Here is a 14,304-nt window from a genome sequence, read left to right as displayed (position 1 = left end):
CTGCTGTGTATTTTCAATTTACAAATTACGTATTTGGAGACACCCGCAACAGGGCAGAAAATCAGCAGACGCTTCTGGAAATCACAGAACCATAGAATGGTTTGTGCTGGAAGGGACCTTCAAGCTCCAGTTCTAACCCCCTGCCACAGGCAGGGACACCTTCCACTAGAGCAGGTTGCTCCAAGCTCCTGTGTCCAACCTGGCCTTGAACACTGCCAGGGATGGGGCAGCCACAGCTTCTCTGGGCACCCTGTGCCAGCGCCTCAGCACCCTCACAGGGAAGAACTTCTGCCTAAAATTTCATCTCAATCTCCCCTCTGTCAGGTTAAAGCCATTCCCCCTTGTCCTGTCCTTATGGGCTCTTGTCCAAAGCCCCTCTTCAGGTTTCTTTTTAGCCCCTTTAGGCACTGGGAGCTTCTCTAAGGCCTCCCCTTAAGGAGCCTTCTCTTGTCCAGGCTGACTCAGCCCAGCTCTCTCAGCCTGGCTCCAGAGCAGAGCTGCTCCAGCCCTCGCAGCAGCTCCGTGGCCTCCTCTGCCCTTGCTCCAACAACTCCACGTCCCTCTTGTGCTGTTGCCCCAGAGCTGGATCAGGACTGCAGGGGGGGTCTCCCCAGAGCACAGCTGAGGGGCAGAATCCCCTCTCTCAACCTGCTGCTCATGCTCTGGGGGTGCAGCCCAGCAGAGGGTTCTGGGCTCAAGAGCACACTAAAGCAGAGTCATGGGGAGCTTCCTGTCAACCAAGTACCCCAAGTCCTCTTCAGGGATGCTCTCAGTCCATTCTCCACCCAGCCTGTGTTTGTTATTGAGACTGCCTTGATCCCAAGGGGCAGGACCTTGCACTTGGCCTTGTTGAACTCCATGAGGTTTGCATGTTGCCACCTCTCCAGCCTGTCCGGGTCCCTCTGGATCCCATCCCTTCCCTCCTGTGTGTCGACCTCACCACACAGCTTGGTGTCATTGGAAAACTTGCTCAGGATGCTTGATCCCACTGTCCATGTTGCCAACAAAAACGTTGAACAGCACCAGTCCCAATACCAGCCCCTGAGAAACTCCATTCATCACTGATCTCCGCTTGGACATCGAGCTGTTGATCACCCTTTCAATGTGACCACCCTGAGGGGAACAGAGGGCCTCATATGCCGGCCTGATCAGACTCACAGCCTCACTCCTGGGGCCAGGATGAGGGACATCACCAGAAAACTCACTCATCTGGTACAGCCCTGTGGCTACTATCCTTTATTAGTCTTCCAGGTGGGCAACAAAGAAATCTCTTCAAGAGGCCTGAGGGGTCTCAAGAAGGACTTCAGGGCATTGGGGTGACTGGCTCAGGGTTTGGGAGCCCAAGTAGCATTCTCATCCCTCCTGCCAGTTACAATGATAATGGTTACATAAGAAAAATCACATTAATTAATTCCTGGCTCCATGACTGGTGTCAGCACCAGAATTTGGGGGGTTTTGACCATGGGTCAGTTTACGCAGCACCAGGCCTGCTGGCAGCAGATGGGCTCTGCCTGTCCCAAAGGTGAAAACGATTCTAGCCCAAGAGCTAGCAGGGCTCATAGAGAGGGCTTTAAACTAGGTTTGAAGGGGAAAGGGATAACACCAGGCTTGCTAGAAATGAGCCACGAGGCAGCATGCCACTGCTGGAGTCCAGATCCACAGGGCAACTTAAATGCATTTATGCCAACGCCCACAGCATGGGCAACAAACAGGAGGAACTGGAAGCCATTGTGCTTCCATGGAAATCATGACATAATTACCATCACAGAAACATGGTGGGATGATTCACATGATTGGAGTGCTGCAATGGACAGCTACAGGCTCTTCAGAAGGGACAGACAAGGAAAGAGAGGTGGTGGGGTTGCGTTTTATGGTAGGGAGTGCATTGACTGCCTTGAACTCAGTCTTGTGAGTGAGAAGACTGAATGTTTGTGGGTGAAGATCGGGGAAGGCCAACCAAGCTGATATCCTGGTAGGAGTCTGTTATAGACCACCCAGCCAGGATGAAGCTATGGATGAAGCGTTCTTCAAACAAATGGGAGAAGTTTCACCATCGCTTGCCCTTGTTCTTGTGGGGGACTTCAACCTACCAGATGTCTGCTGGAAGTACAACACAGCAGAGAAGAAACAATCCAGAAAGTTCTTGGAGGGTGTGGAAGATAACTTCCTGACCCAGGTGGTGAGTGAGCCAACTAGGGGAGATGCCTGGCTAGATTTGCTGTTGGCAAACAGAGAAGGACTGGTGGGTGAAGTGATGGTTGAGGCCGTCCTGGGCAAAGTGATCATGAAATGATTGAATTTTCAGTCCTTGGAGAAGTCAGGAAGAAGGTCAGCAAAACATCCACCTTAGACTTCCGGAGGGCTGGCTTTGGCCTGTTTAGGATGGTGGTTGGCAGAATTCCTTCAAAAACATTACTGAAGGACAAAGGGGTCCAGGAAGGCTGGACAATCTTCAAGAATGAAATCCTTAAGGTGCAGGAGTGGGCGGTACCCATGTGCTGAAAATCAAACTCGCGGGAAAGACCAGCGGGGCTGAACAGGGAGATAGTGCTGGAACTCATGAAAAGAGAGTGTATCACCTGTGGAAGAAGGGACTGTTACCCCATGAAAAGTATAAGGATGTTGTTAGGTTATGTAGACAGAAAGTTAAAAAGGCAAAGGCACAGATGGAACTAAATCTGGCCACTGCCATAAAAGATAATAAAAAGTACTTTTTCAAATATATTAGCAATAACGGGAGGGCCAAGGAAAACCTCCATCCTCTGCTGGATACTAGGGGAAACCTCGTGACTGAGGATGAGGAAAAGGCTGAGGTACATAAAGCTGCGTTTACCTCAGTCTTTAATAGTCACACCAGCCATCCACAGGGTACTCAGTTCCCTTAGTTGGATGGTAGAGATGGGGAGCTGATTGAAGTCCCCATAATTGAGGAAGAAATGGTTAGCAACCTCCTGCTCCATTTAGACGTGCACAAGTCTATGAGGCCGGATGGGTTCCACCCAAGGATGCTGAAAGAGCTGGAAGAGGAGCTTTCTAAGCCACTCTCAATCATCTATCAGCCATCCTGGTCTAGTGGGCAGGTCCCAGAGGGTCTCCTTCTACAATAAGGTGACCTGCCTGGTTGATGAGGGAAAGGCTATGGACATTGTGCATTTGGATTTAAGCATTTGACACTGTCTCACAATTTTCTCCTGGACAAATGGAGGACATCGCCCATGGCCTGGACAGGAGGATTCTTCGCTGGCTTGGAAACTGGCTGGATGGCTGAGCCCAAAGAGTGGTGGTAAATGGCATCACACCTAGTTGGAGATCAGCCACTAGTGGTGTCCCTCAGGGCTCAGTGTTAGGACCAGTGTTGTTTAATATCTTCATTGATGATCTGGATGAGAGGATCGAGGCCACTCTCAGTAAATTTGCAGCTGATACCAAGTTGGGTGGGAATGTTGATCTGTTGGAGTATAGGAAGGCTCTGCAGAGGGATCTGGACAGGCCGGATCCATGGGCTGTGGCTAGTGGTATGAGGTTCAACAAGGCAAAGTGCCGGCTCCTGCACTTGGGCCACAACAATCCCCTGCAATGCTCCAGGCTTGGGAAGAGTGGCTGGAAACTGCTCATGGGAAAGGACCTGGGAGTGCTGATTGATCGAGCTGAACATGAGCAGCTTGTGCCCAGGCAGCCAAGAAGCCACCAGCATCTTGGCCTGTATCAGAAATAGCGTGGCCAGAAGGACCAGGGCAGTGACTGTCCCCCTGTGCTGGGCATTGGTGAGGCTGCACCTCGAACCCTGTGTTCATTTCCGGGCCCCTCACTCCAAGAGAGACATTGAGATGCTGGAGCAGGTCCAGAGAAGGGCAACGGAGCTGGTGCAGGGCCTGGAGAATAAGTGTGATGAGGAATGGCTGGGGGTTTTAGTTCTAGGTTGTTTAGAAGAGAAGGCTCAAGGGGGACCTTATCACTCTCTACAACTACCTGACAGGAGGTTGTAGTGAGGTTGGGTCAGTCTCTTCTCCCAAGGAACAATGGACAGGACAGGAGGAAACGGCCCCAGGCTGTGCCAGGGAAGGTTTAGACTGGAGATTAGGAACAATTTCTTCACCGAAATGGTGATTAGGCATTGGAACAGGCTGCCCAAGAAAGTGTCACCGTCCCTGGAAGTGTTCAAAAACTATGTAGATGGGGCCCTCAGTGATATAGTTTAGTGGTGGTCTTGGCAATCCTGGGTAGTGGCTGCACCTGATGATCTTAAAGGTCTTTTCCAACCTGGTTGATTCTATGATTCTACCAAGCCAATTCCTTATCCACTGAGTGGTCCACCTGTCAAATCCATACCTCTACAGTTTAGAGACAAGGATGTTGTGTGGGACAGTGCTAAATGCCTTGTAGAGTCCAGGCAGATGACATCAGTTGCTCTGCCTTTACCCACCAACCCTGTAGCCTCGTCACAGAAGGCCACCAAATTTGTCAGGCACTATTTGCCCCTAGTGAAGCCATGTTGGCTGTCACCAACCACTCCCTTATTGTCCACGTGCCTTAGCACAGTTTCCACGAGGACCTGCTCCATGATGTTTCCAGGCACTGAGGCAAGACTGACCAGCCTGTAGTTCCCCCTGTCCTCCTTTTTTAAGAATGGGGCTTATATTTCTCCTTTTCCAGTCAGCAGGAACTTCACCGGTCTGCCATGACTTCTCAAATACGATGGAAAATGGCTTGGCAACTACATCTGCGGGTTCTGAGGGCACTGTATCTCATCAGGTCCCATGGACTTGTGCACCTTCAGGTTCCTTAGATGTTCTCTCTAGTCTTCTTCTACAGTGGACAGTTTTTTATTCTCCCAGTCCCTGCCTTTGCCTTCTACAACTTGCTTGATGTGGCTTGAGCTCTTGCTGGTTAAGACTGAGGCAAATTGAGTACCTCAGCCTTCTCCATGTCCCAGGTCTCCCATTTCCTTCCAGAAGGGGCCCACATTTTCCCTTGTCTTCCTTTTGTCACTAACGTACCTATAGAGGCTTTTCTTGTTGCCCTTGATGTCCCTGGCCAGATTTCATTCTATCAGAGCTTTAACTTTCCTAACCTAATCTCTGGCTCCCCGACAGTTTCTCTGTATTCCTCCCAGGCTATTCGCCCTTGCTTCCACCCTCTATAGGCCTCAGCTAAAATGCTGATCATATGTGAGAAATTAAGTTATACAGTCTATTTTGTACTTTGTAATGCAGCAAAATAGTTTAGCTTGTTTCTCTATTTACCAATGTCATACATGCAAGGTTACATGCAAGACAATCTTCCCCTGGCTTGTACCTTCCTCATGCAGGCAGAATGTCAAGCAAAAGTTGTTCTAGCAGTGCAGTGCAGCAAACAGGGACCACAATGCAGTAGAGCAAGCAGACTATACTTCCTGCAGCAGGTTTCCACTGGCTGGTTGTGCTAACCTGCAACACTGATGAAACCCCAGAAGGCTCTTCAACACACTCAGCAGAACCACAGGAAGGAGATGTTAGTTTGCTCACCACCATCACCACCAAGTGGTTTGCACGTGGAAGTTGTCAAGCACAGAATGTACTTGTTCTCATGCCCTCACTGAGATGTTTCTAAAGGGATGTCATTATTAAAAATTAATAGTTTCTAAAGCTGCAAGTAACATCTGAATTCATTGCTCACGCTGCTGTTATACATTTGCTACAATACAGCAGAATGAGATCCCAGAATCAGTACTACACAATTCAGGACATTTTCAGCTGTGTGTTTTTTGATGAACTTCATTCTTCGTTCTATCTCAGGAATTATCTTTTTTTCTAAATACACAACTTATGGAAAATCACTTCCTGTATCAGATACACTGTGCAAATCACTGACAACTGCTTATAATCAACTACGAAGACCTATATTTTAAAATTTAATTACAACTAGAATTAACATTTCCCTAAGAAACTTAAGACTAACAAGAATTTTTCTGTTTGTTTTTAAATACTCTATAAACCATCTTTCTCAATAAGTAGCCAGCTCACTGGGGCATCAGTAACTCAATGAACAGGGGCACTAATCACACAACTGACTGCAAATAAAGAAAAAATTGCTTAGGGCAAAGACGATGTGTGAACAAACAATAAATAGCAAGGAGCACACTAATTACAAACACTTATTTTTAATAAGCCAGAGGTCTGGAAGAGTCTGCTGAGTGGCTCCTTTGTTACTAAAAACGTCATGCTAATACTATATATACTGTAGTATGTGTCCACAGGTAAGGGGTTTTGGGGTTGTTGTTTCTTCTTTTGGGGATTTTTTTTCAGTAAACTCATCTGACCCTAATGCATTTCCTAAAAACCTGTTATTCTCAGAATACGTTTTAGAAGGGAGAGATAAGAACACTAAAAGATAGACCATATCAAGGACTCAAAACCTCTGGCTTGACTCAGCAGCAGTCCCAGGCGTTGTACACAGCAAAATGAAAGAATACCTTTAAAAGCGTATTTTGCTTTTGCAGCAGGCAATCACTTACAGGCCAGAGGTGTATGAAAGTACTATAATCTCCTCCTCTGTATTGGCAGAAACATGAAAAGCACACTATGAAAGAAGTGTTAATCAAAATCCAGTTCTGGAGATGAGATCCCGAGTTACACAATATGACAGTATTAAGAAGAGAGGTTTCCTCGCCTCTCCTTGCCCACCCTCCCCCCAGCATTCACTGTAGTTCCATATCAGAATTTAAAAACAAACAAACAAAAACCACAACAGAAACCCCCCAACATGACAAAAGTGTCAGCTTTCCTCGAGCTAGGTACCCCGTAACTAGGTTCACACACACGTGCAGCATTAATCTGCAACAAGGGGATTTCAATGCACTATTGCTGCAGACTGTGCAAGTATCTGTGTAACGTAGCCAAGATGTTAAGGACAGCATAGCTGCAGCAACAGACAGCAGAATACACACCAGTAAACTGAGGTAGTTCTGGGTTTTTTTCCTGCTACAAAAGAAAAAGAACCACCCGCCGCCCTACTCTGCCCAAAGCATCAGCTTCAGATTACTGACCCCTCCAAACGCACCACCACCATCTGCTCCTGGCATCGATTCCACCGAGCTGGTGCTTGCTATCTGAGGGAAACAGAATGACACAGAACAGTTTCAACATGGACATTCCTCCTAACAGATATTAAATGTTGAAAAAGAAAACATGGCATCATTTGCTTCTAGCCCCTCAACCATTTGCTTGTGAATATACTTTAACTGCACATGTTCATAGCCACCCTTCAGTGCTGGGTTGACTATGAAACAGGTGACTTTGCAGATGGCACTGGACTGCCAAGCCTGCTCTTCCCTGCAGCCTGTGCCTATTCCCCACAAGCACCACAGATCACAAACAAACAGCTACATTCTGAATTCCATGTCAGCCTTGCAAGCCGAAGGAACAGGTGCTTTGTGTAGTCAGTGCATTCTGAGGAGGAAGAGTATTTACTCCCTTCAAATAGTACTCAGTTAAGCTTTTCTTAAATGCAATACATCTCTTAGTCTCCTAATAAATGCAAACTGGCATATATATGTATTCAATACATATAAAGGGCAAATAACTAGCTTATGTACATCAAAACCACAGGCTACATCCTAAAAGGAAAACCATCTTATCTGTCATTAATTTACAAGGAGTTTTCTAGTTTACAGGTGGTCTCAAAATATTAGACTCCTTATGATAAATTTTCCTTTGCCAATCAGACAACATCTCCTATTTCGAGGTTATCCAAATCTCCAGTGCATTTCTGCACTTCATTCCATTTGAAAGCAAAAGGGTTTAATCTGTTATTAGAAACAATCTGAACTGTAGCTTTGAGTAAGTGGCCAAAATGAAGAGCTACTCATTCCAGCACCTAATTTGTCTATTTATATACCAATACAATCAATCAAATCTGGAGAACAAGCAAATGCATCCCCTGAGACTAGGGCTGTGCCACCCCTGGAGCACTTCCTCAGGGAATGCAACTTAATTAAAGGAAGCATCATGTACTCAACTCTAGCCAATTACTTCTGCCTCCACCCAAAACCAGCAACCTGAGGGGCATCACATTATCTATTCCCCAGTCCTGGGGAAAAGGGTTTCTTTCCACAGGAATCCTAATCAATCCAGGTATTTAGACCCCTCTGCCTAGTAAAAGGACATGTGTGTGCTGTGACACTGGACTTTGGGAGGGATTGAAAAAAGAGGAAAGAAAAAGAGGTCTGAAAGAGAGATCAAGAAAACTCCCAGCAAGTTTAGGGGAAAGGGTAAATATTTCTAGTTGCCCATTCAGATCCTCATGCCCTTTTAATATTTATTTGGAATAATGTGCCAAAACTCAGATACCCTCTACTTTTAACCTGGAAGAGAGTTCAAAAGGGTTTCTCAGAACTACCCCAGACCTAAGGGAAGGAACAGAAACAGGGCTGGGAAATCATGATGATTTAACAGGATCTAAAAATCATGATCTAACTAACAGAAGCACACCTAAGTCTTAAATCTTTGAGATGCCACTTCCACCGAGCTCAGCTCTCTGGGGCACTTTTCCTTGCCAGCTTTCTACAAATGCACAAATTGGGTCCTTCCCCCACACGAACCTCCAAATCTTCTAATATCAAGCAGTGGTAAAAGAGGTTCTTTTCCTCGAGAACATTTGTAGATGGATTTAAAACCCCCCTTCACTTAGCCTTGAAATGCTACAGATGAAAATGGAGAACAGGGAAATAAGTGTCCGCTTTCTGAAGCAACTAAGCCATAAAGGGACCCCGAAGATTCCTGACAGGACTTCTTTAAATAAAAGGCCACTGCCACAGCCACCCTGCCAGTGCTGCCTGGCAATGACACCAAATATTCACCTCCTCACAGATGGGAGATTATTAACTGATGTGCATTATTGCAGAGGCATAATCTTAAGACTCAAATATCAGATCCCTGCACCTCCAAGAAACTGCACGTTTTCTGGAGGCAAATTACAGGCTGAAGATCAACCCTTAATGCTTGGATGAGCTTATGTAAATCAGCAGGGAAAACAAAAGCATGCTAAGAATTGCGTGCAAAGGCATGCACTGGTCATGCAGCTGAAATAACTCATAAGCACTGTAACATATCAAATGTACAGCCAAGGATGGGAGAAGAGCAATTTGGCTATTTTTCTACGGGCTTATTAGAACCAGAGTCCAATTTCTAGTAGCTGTTACAGATCCAGCCTGTAATCCCTGAGTGCATATCTATTTCTTGAGTAATGAGAGCAAAAAAGGGAATATTACTGTCATTTTTACTCTAAAGCACACTGCCCAATATTCCATAAAGATGACGGAATATCTCTGGTGGATGCTGCCCACAGCAGCATATTGCTACCAAGAACACTTTCAGTATTTGTCCAGTTTTCATTACAGAACTACCTTCAGCTCTGTTTAAGTGACAGCAATTCTGACACATTTACCCATGGCATCAGTTTTCAAAGCTGATTACCCAGATAAGCTAATCTCCTAAAAATGCAGTATTCTGGCAGAAAAGAAACTAAGGTGTATTCTGCATTAATAGCCGGGAGATAAACCAGACTTCTGCTCTACTTGACCTTCGTGAACCAGCAGAGCATAAACATGTGACTACACCATTTACACAGAAGCAAAATAAAACAGAATTTACAAAGCAAGATAATAATGACGTTGAACAGACACCATGTCTTAACTGGATAGAAAGAAGTGTGCTTATTAGTTTGCTTATTAGCAAGGCGGGATTTTTTGATCAGAGCATCCCGGTTCTGAAGGCAGCCCTGAGTTAAAAGTAGAGGTATGAATCGATTCTTTTCCATCTTTTCCCCTATTATTTTTATCTGATGAGTAGTTGACAATCAGTAAGCTATGCCATATTCTGAAAAAGGCTCATTGCTGGCTGCTATCAGCAACAGGATCATTTGCTGGTTTGTGACAGAGGTTTATGATGATCTCTGATGTCAGTCTGATTAATGCTGGGATGAAAGGAATATCTGACATCTCTCCTGAGCCCCCTGGGAAGTCAGCTGGATAAAAATCCAGCATTACTGAGTCACTGAAGGGAGAGGTTTCCAAATGGTTAGGTACCAAAAAAAAAAATAAATAAAAAAAAATGAGGAGGAAGATAAAATGATCCCCAAGTTTAACTCTGCAGATGGTCCTTCTCTCCCTGTGCTCCAAGATCCACCATGTTTGACCACCGACATCATCACCAACACACAGCACAGCGTAATACACTGCAGATGTAGAGAAACTGAATAAACTTTTAAGACTATTCTGCACATTTAGTTGAAGGGTATCCTTCCTGAAATATGTTTATATTCTATAAGACAGGAACTTAGATGATCTTTAAGGTCCCTTCCAACTCTAATCATGCTATGATTCTATGATTTTAAGATCTTTCTAAAAAAGCATCAATTTCCTTTCAACTCTTTAAATAATAATAAGAAAAAAGAAGTAATCCCAAAATGCATCTTTGAGGAGATGGGGAAAAGTAATGAACAAAATCTCCCAGGCACACAAACATTCTTCCAGACAGCCAACCACTCATAACACGGAAGAATTACACTTGTTATGCTAAATGAGCCACTAGTCTGGAAAATATGACTGATAGGTCTCTTGCACTGAATTACCCTGGGTAATTTATTCAATACCTGCATGGCTAAGTAACTATGGCTGATATGCATTTGAGAGCCAGAGAAATGGAGCTGTACTGTAATGTAATATAAAAATCAAGAACAAGACTATACTATTTTAAAATTAACTATGTAAGTCTACTTTAACTGTTGGTAAAACTGTGATAGCAAAGAAGGAGAATTAAGCACTTGTACTTACTGAGGAATCAGGAAAATGCTCCTCCTCTTGAGAAAAAGAGCTATTGAAAGCTCTAAATGTCTCACTGTTCTGTTTGTGCTTTTCAATTGTTGCTTGAATGACCTGAAACAAAAGGAGCCTTGGAAAAATTCTCTCACAGGAAGATGGTTAGGGTTATCATTTTAGTAAAAAATCCTTACGCTTGCATACATTAAATGGAAACTTCAAAAAATAACTATGAGTGGTGCTGTTAACTCACTACTGTTCAAGTTCAAAACTAAGAGAGCTATGAGACAGCATTCTCTGTAAGTCAGATTGCAAGAATATACAAGGCTAAGCTGATGTCTCAGTCTCTTCTCTCACTGGGCTTGAGGATGGCAGGAAATGGGAAGCCATTTGAAGCCCTCATACACTGCCTGAAGACAGTGGGTCAGCAGTGGGAGCCTGTGTGGGTCCACATTTCTACATAAGCAGCTTCACCAGACTAGACACCAGCTTCCTCGCACAGCTGCTTTCACGCAGAACCCGAAAAAGATAATTTTAAAAACAGCAGGTGCTGATTGCATGGTGATTTCCACCCGTTTCGTTATGGTTTTGTATTAACCTGAATCCATTCTCTCTTCTCCTCTTCTGTCCTGTTAAAACAAAAGAAAAATACAGAAAACATCATAATTCTACTTCCAATATTTTCAGTAAATTCAATTCACATCTTCACAGCTTTATATCCATCAAGATTTTAGCTTTGCTATCCACTATTTTATAAACAATATCAATAATTACTGACCTCAACTATCACCAAAAAAATGCCAAAAAGTTTGAATTATTAATACAGTGGAACCTACAAGCACTACTAAAAACACTGCTACCATTCAATGAAGCAAACCAACATAGCAATTTAACACACTCTGACTTAGGACCAACATATTCCCTTGCATATTGGAGTTATGCATCTCTGGTGCTCATCTCCTGGTTTAAAGCTATGCCATACTAGCACAGCCATACCCCTCAGATGGTAAATATCTACATAAATATTAACAAACCCTGAAAGACAGAACAAGCACCATACCTTGCCTGTAGTTCCAAAGATCTCTTTTTTCCTGTTATCGAAAATGTATGAGCCACGTTTTGTTTCGCAATTTCTTGGACCTGTAAAAAGAACATGGCAGCTTCTTACTAGTCTCCATTGCTTTCAATCAGCTTACAAATACAGTCATTCTGTGAAATATTTGGCAGAAAGGATCACTCAGAATATAGTACAGAGGTAGAAAAAACAAAGATTGTTTCCGTAATTACTTACTTGTCTTGCTACAAAACTTGTGAATCTGTTTCCACAACCCATCCCCTACAGCTGTAGGAGAAAAGGTGGCTCCTGTATCAACTAGGTGACAAGGGAAGGCTTCCAATCAAAGCATGGACAGTAACCTTTTTCTAACCCACCTTTGGATAATTACCTCGTAATAATCCCCCCCAAGAGATTCAAAGCTGGATTTTAGAATTTTATTATATTTCTGCTTACATATGTTGTTATATTTTGGATTGAGAGAGAATCTGATGCTATTGAGTGTGGAAGCATTAAAACACGGGAAAGAAGAGATGCAAACCTGCAGTCCTGCAATGTCCATCTTCTCCCGAACACTGAACTTCTGGCCTATCAGCCTCAGTTTTGGCACACAGTATAGCACCATGCTGTTAAACTGTAACAAGGGAAGATTTTAAATGAAGGGATTTCATGCATTCTGGCTGTTCAGGAGTGGTGTGTTTTACTTCACAGTTCTCAAGAAGAGATTTAAGGAGCAAGCTAGGTTCACAGATCATTACTTGAAAGAAGTGGACAGACAGAAATGTCAGCCACTCGCTTTCCCCTTCTCCCCTCTCTCTGGTACCAATTTGGCTGCTTTGAAGGCAAATGAGAGCAATTCTGTGAGTGCCAGCAAGAGCTGGTTACCTTACACGGCAAGGTGGTCCTCAGGCAGCAGCCTCTGAGGAGGGAGGTGGGAAAAAGCCCTTTGGGGCTGGCAAGCCATCAGCAAAGGCACAAGCATGGGAGAAGAATGAAATCCTCAAGGAAATAGCATCCAGAAAACTGCTGCTCAGAGGAAGGAGTAGCTGGGCTCAGTTGGTGAATGCTTTTTGTATTTGAGAATAGGAAGATGGAAATGTACCATTTCAGAGCACAACTCTGAAAATAAGAGAGCAACAAGAAAAACTCACCAGGAATAAATACCTATCCTGGGCTGTACCGTTCTTTGCAGAGAGTTTCTGAATGTGTCCTTCTTTAATGAGCTCATTGGCTGGGTTAACAATATCCTCTTCACCACCAAGTCGCTCATAGACTTCCAAAAGCTTGTGCATCTTTTCCTGCAAGTACAAAGTGAAGTTTCACCTCTTGTACTGTTGCTGATACAATGGCAGTTAAGTCTCCATCAGGAAGCATGGTCATATTCTGCATTTCTAAGCTAAGTCTAAAACCACAGCTATATGGGGAATGCTGCAGTCTTACAGAGGGGCCTCCCTGGCAAAAAGGTACCTCTGAAATAGTCCAGGACAAAATGCTTAAAATACAGTTTTAATGTCATTCAGGCATCCTTATGTCTTCATCAAAATTCTTTAATGAAGGGATTACTTTTTCCTTTTCAGCAAACCACTGTTTCCACTTATATTAAGTCATCCAAATATTAAAGTCAAAGCAGCTTTCACAAGTCAAAATAAGAAAGATGTGTAAATCTTGCTACTGAGTTTTGGAAAAGTTTGGCTTTTAACCACAAGCTGGACTGATGTGCTCCAAATGGCACTGCCAGCAATTGTTCAGAATGTGAGGACAGAGATCCATGCAATTACACCCAAATATATGCCCAAACCGTCTCTAAATCATACCTCTACCCATCTATACATTAAGCTGGAATTTCAGGTCTTTACAGATTCTGTTTATCTCCATTTGACTTGAGAATTTTCACCACACCTATACATCACACCAGTTCCTGTCCTAATCAGTTCTTCTGACCAATGATTAAAAAAATGAACAACAAAAGAACCCCACCAAAAAACCCCAAACAAAATCTAACCATTAAAATAAACTCACTGCAAAATACAATGGATGGTGGGGGGCTCTGGATTAAAAGCGAGTAAGGAAATCACCTAAGCCCAAAAGTAGATTTTTTGCACCAGATGGGAGGATGAGCAAGAGATCCCACTAATTTAAAGACAAACAAAACCCAGTGAACTTATCAAGCTATTTTTTTCAAGGGGGAACTAGAACACCATGAGCAGTTCTGTGAAGTCAAACCTGAAATTCTTACTCAGATACTATTCCTCTGAGTCTCTGTTCAGGTAAAACCTGAATTACAGAAGAATTCAATGCAATAAGAAGCCCTGATTAGAGGCTTCAGGTTCTCATCAGAAATAAACAGGGGGTGCGAAATTATTGCAGCAGCCTTTTCCAATAGGTTTTTGTGTACCAACAGAAAAAAAATCCAACACAGAAAGCAACTAGCTGGTGGCTTCATATTAATCCTGTC

General features: G+C 43.8%; 1 protein-coding gene across 12 annotated transcripts in view; it reads right to left on the bottom strand.

Annotated features, from left to right (window-relative positions):
• The window catches only part of FGD3 (FYVE, RhoGEF and PH domain containing 3), a 121,775-nt gene that overhangs the window by 16,940 nt on the left and 90,531 nt on the right, over nucleotides 1–14,304 (bottom strand). For 10 of the 12 annotated variants that reach the window (XM_030500868.2, XM_030500869.1, XM_030500874.1 and 7 more), the window contains 6 exons: nucleotides 13,001–13,147; nucleotides 12,391–12,483; nucleotides 11,856–11,935; nucleotides 11,394–11,424; nucleotides 10,811–10,912; nucleotides 7,025–7,087 (listed from right to left, as the gene is read on the bottom strand). In XM_030500868.2, the coding sequence (XP_030356728.1) occupies nucleotides 7,025–7,087; nucleotides 10,811–10,912; nucleotides 11,394–11,424; nucleotides 11,856–11,935; nucleotides 12,391–12,483; nucleotides 13,001–13,147 (516 nt within the window). The remainder of the gene's footprint in view (nucleotides 1–7,024; nucleotides 7,088–10,810; nucleotides 10,913–11,393; nucleotides 11,425–11,855; nucleotides 11,936–12,390; nucleotides 12,484–13,000; nucleotides 13,148–14,304) is intronic. The other 2 variants (XM_030500870.1, XM_030500871.1) reach the window with 1 other exon arrangement.

The sequence above is a fragment of the Strigops habroptila genome, chromosome 11, assembly GCF_004027225.2.
Source record: "Strigops habroptila isolate Jane chromosome 11, bStrHab1.2.pri, whole genome shotgun sequence".
NCBI classification, from domain to species: domain Eukaryota; kingdom Metazoa; phylum Chordata; class Aves; order Psittaciformes; family Psittacidae; genus Strigops; species Strigops habroptila.
The sequence above is the reverse complement of the archived record's forward strand: the minus strand, read 5'-3'. Positions and strand labels throughout refer to the sequence as shown.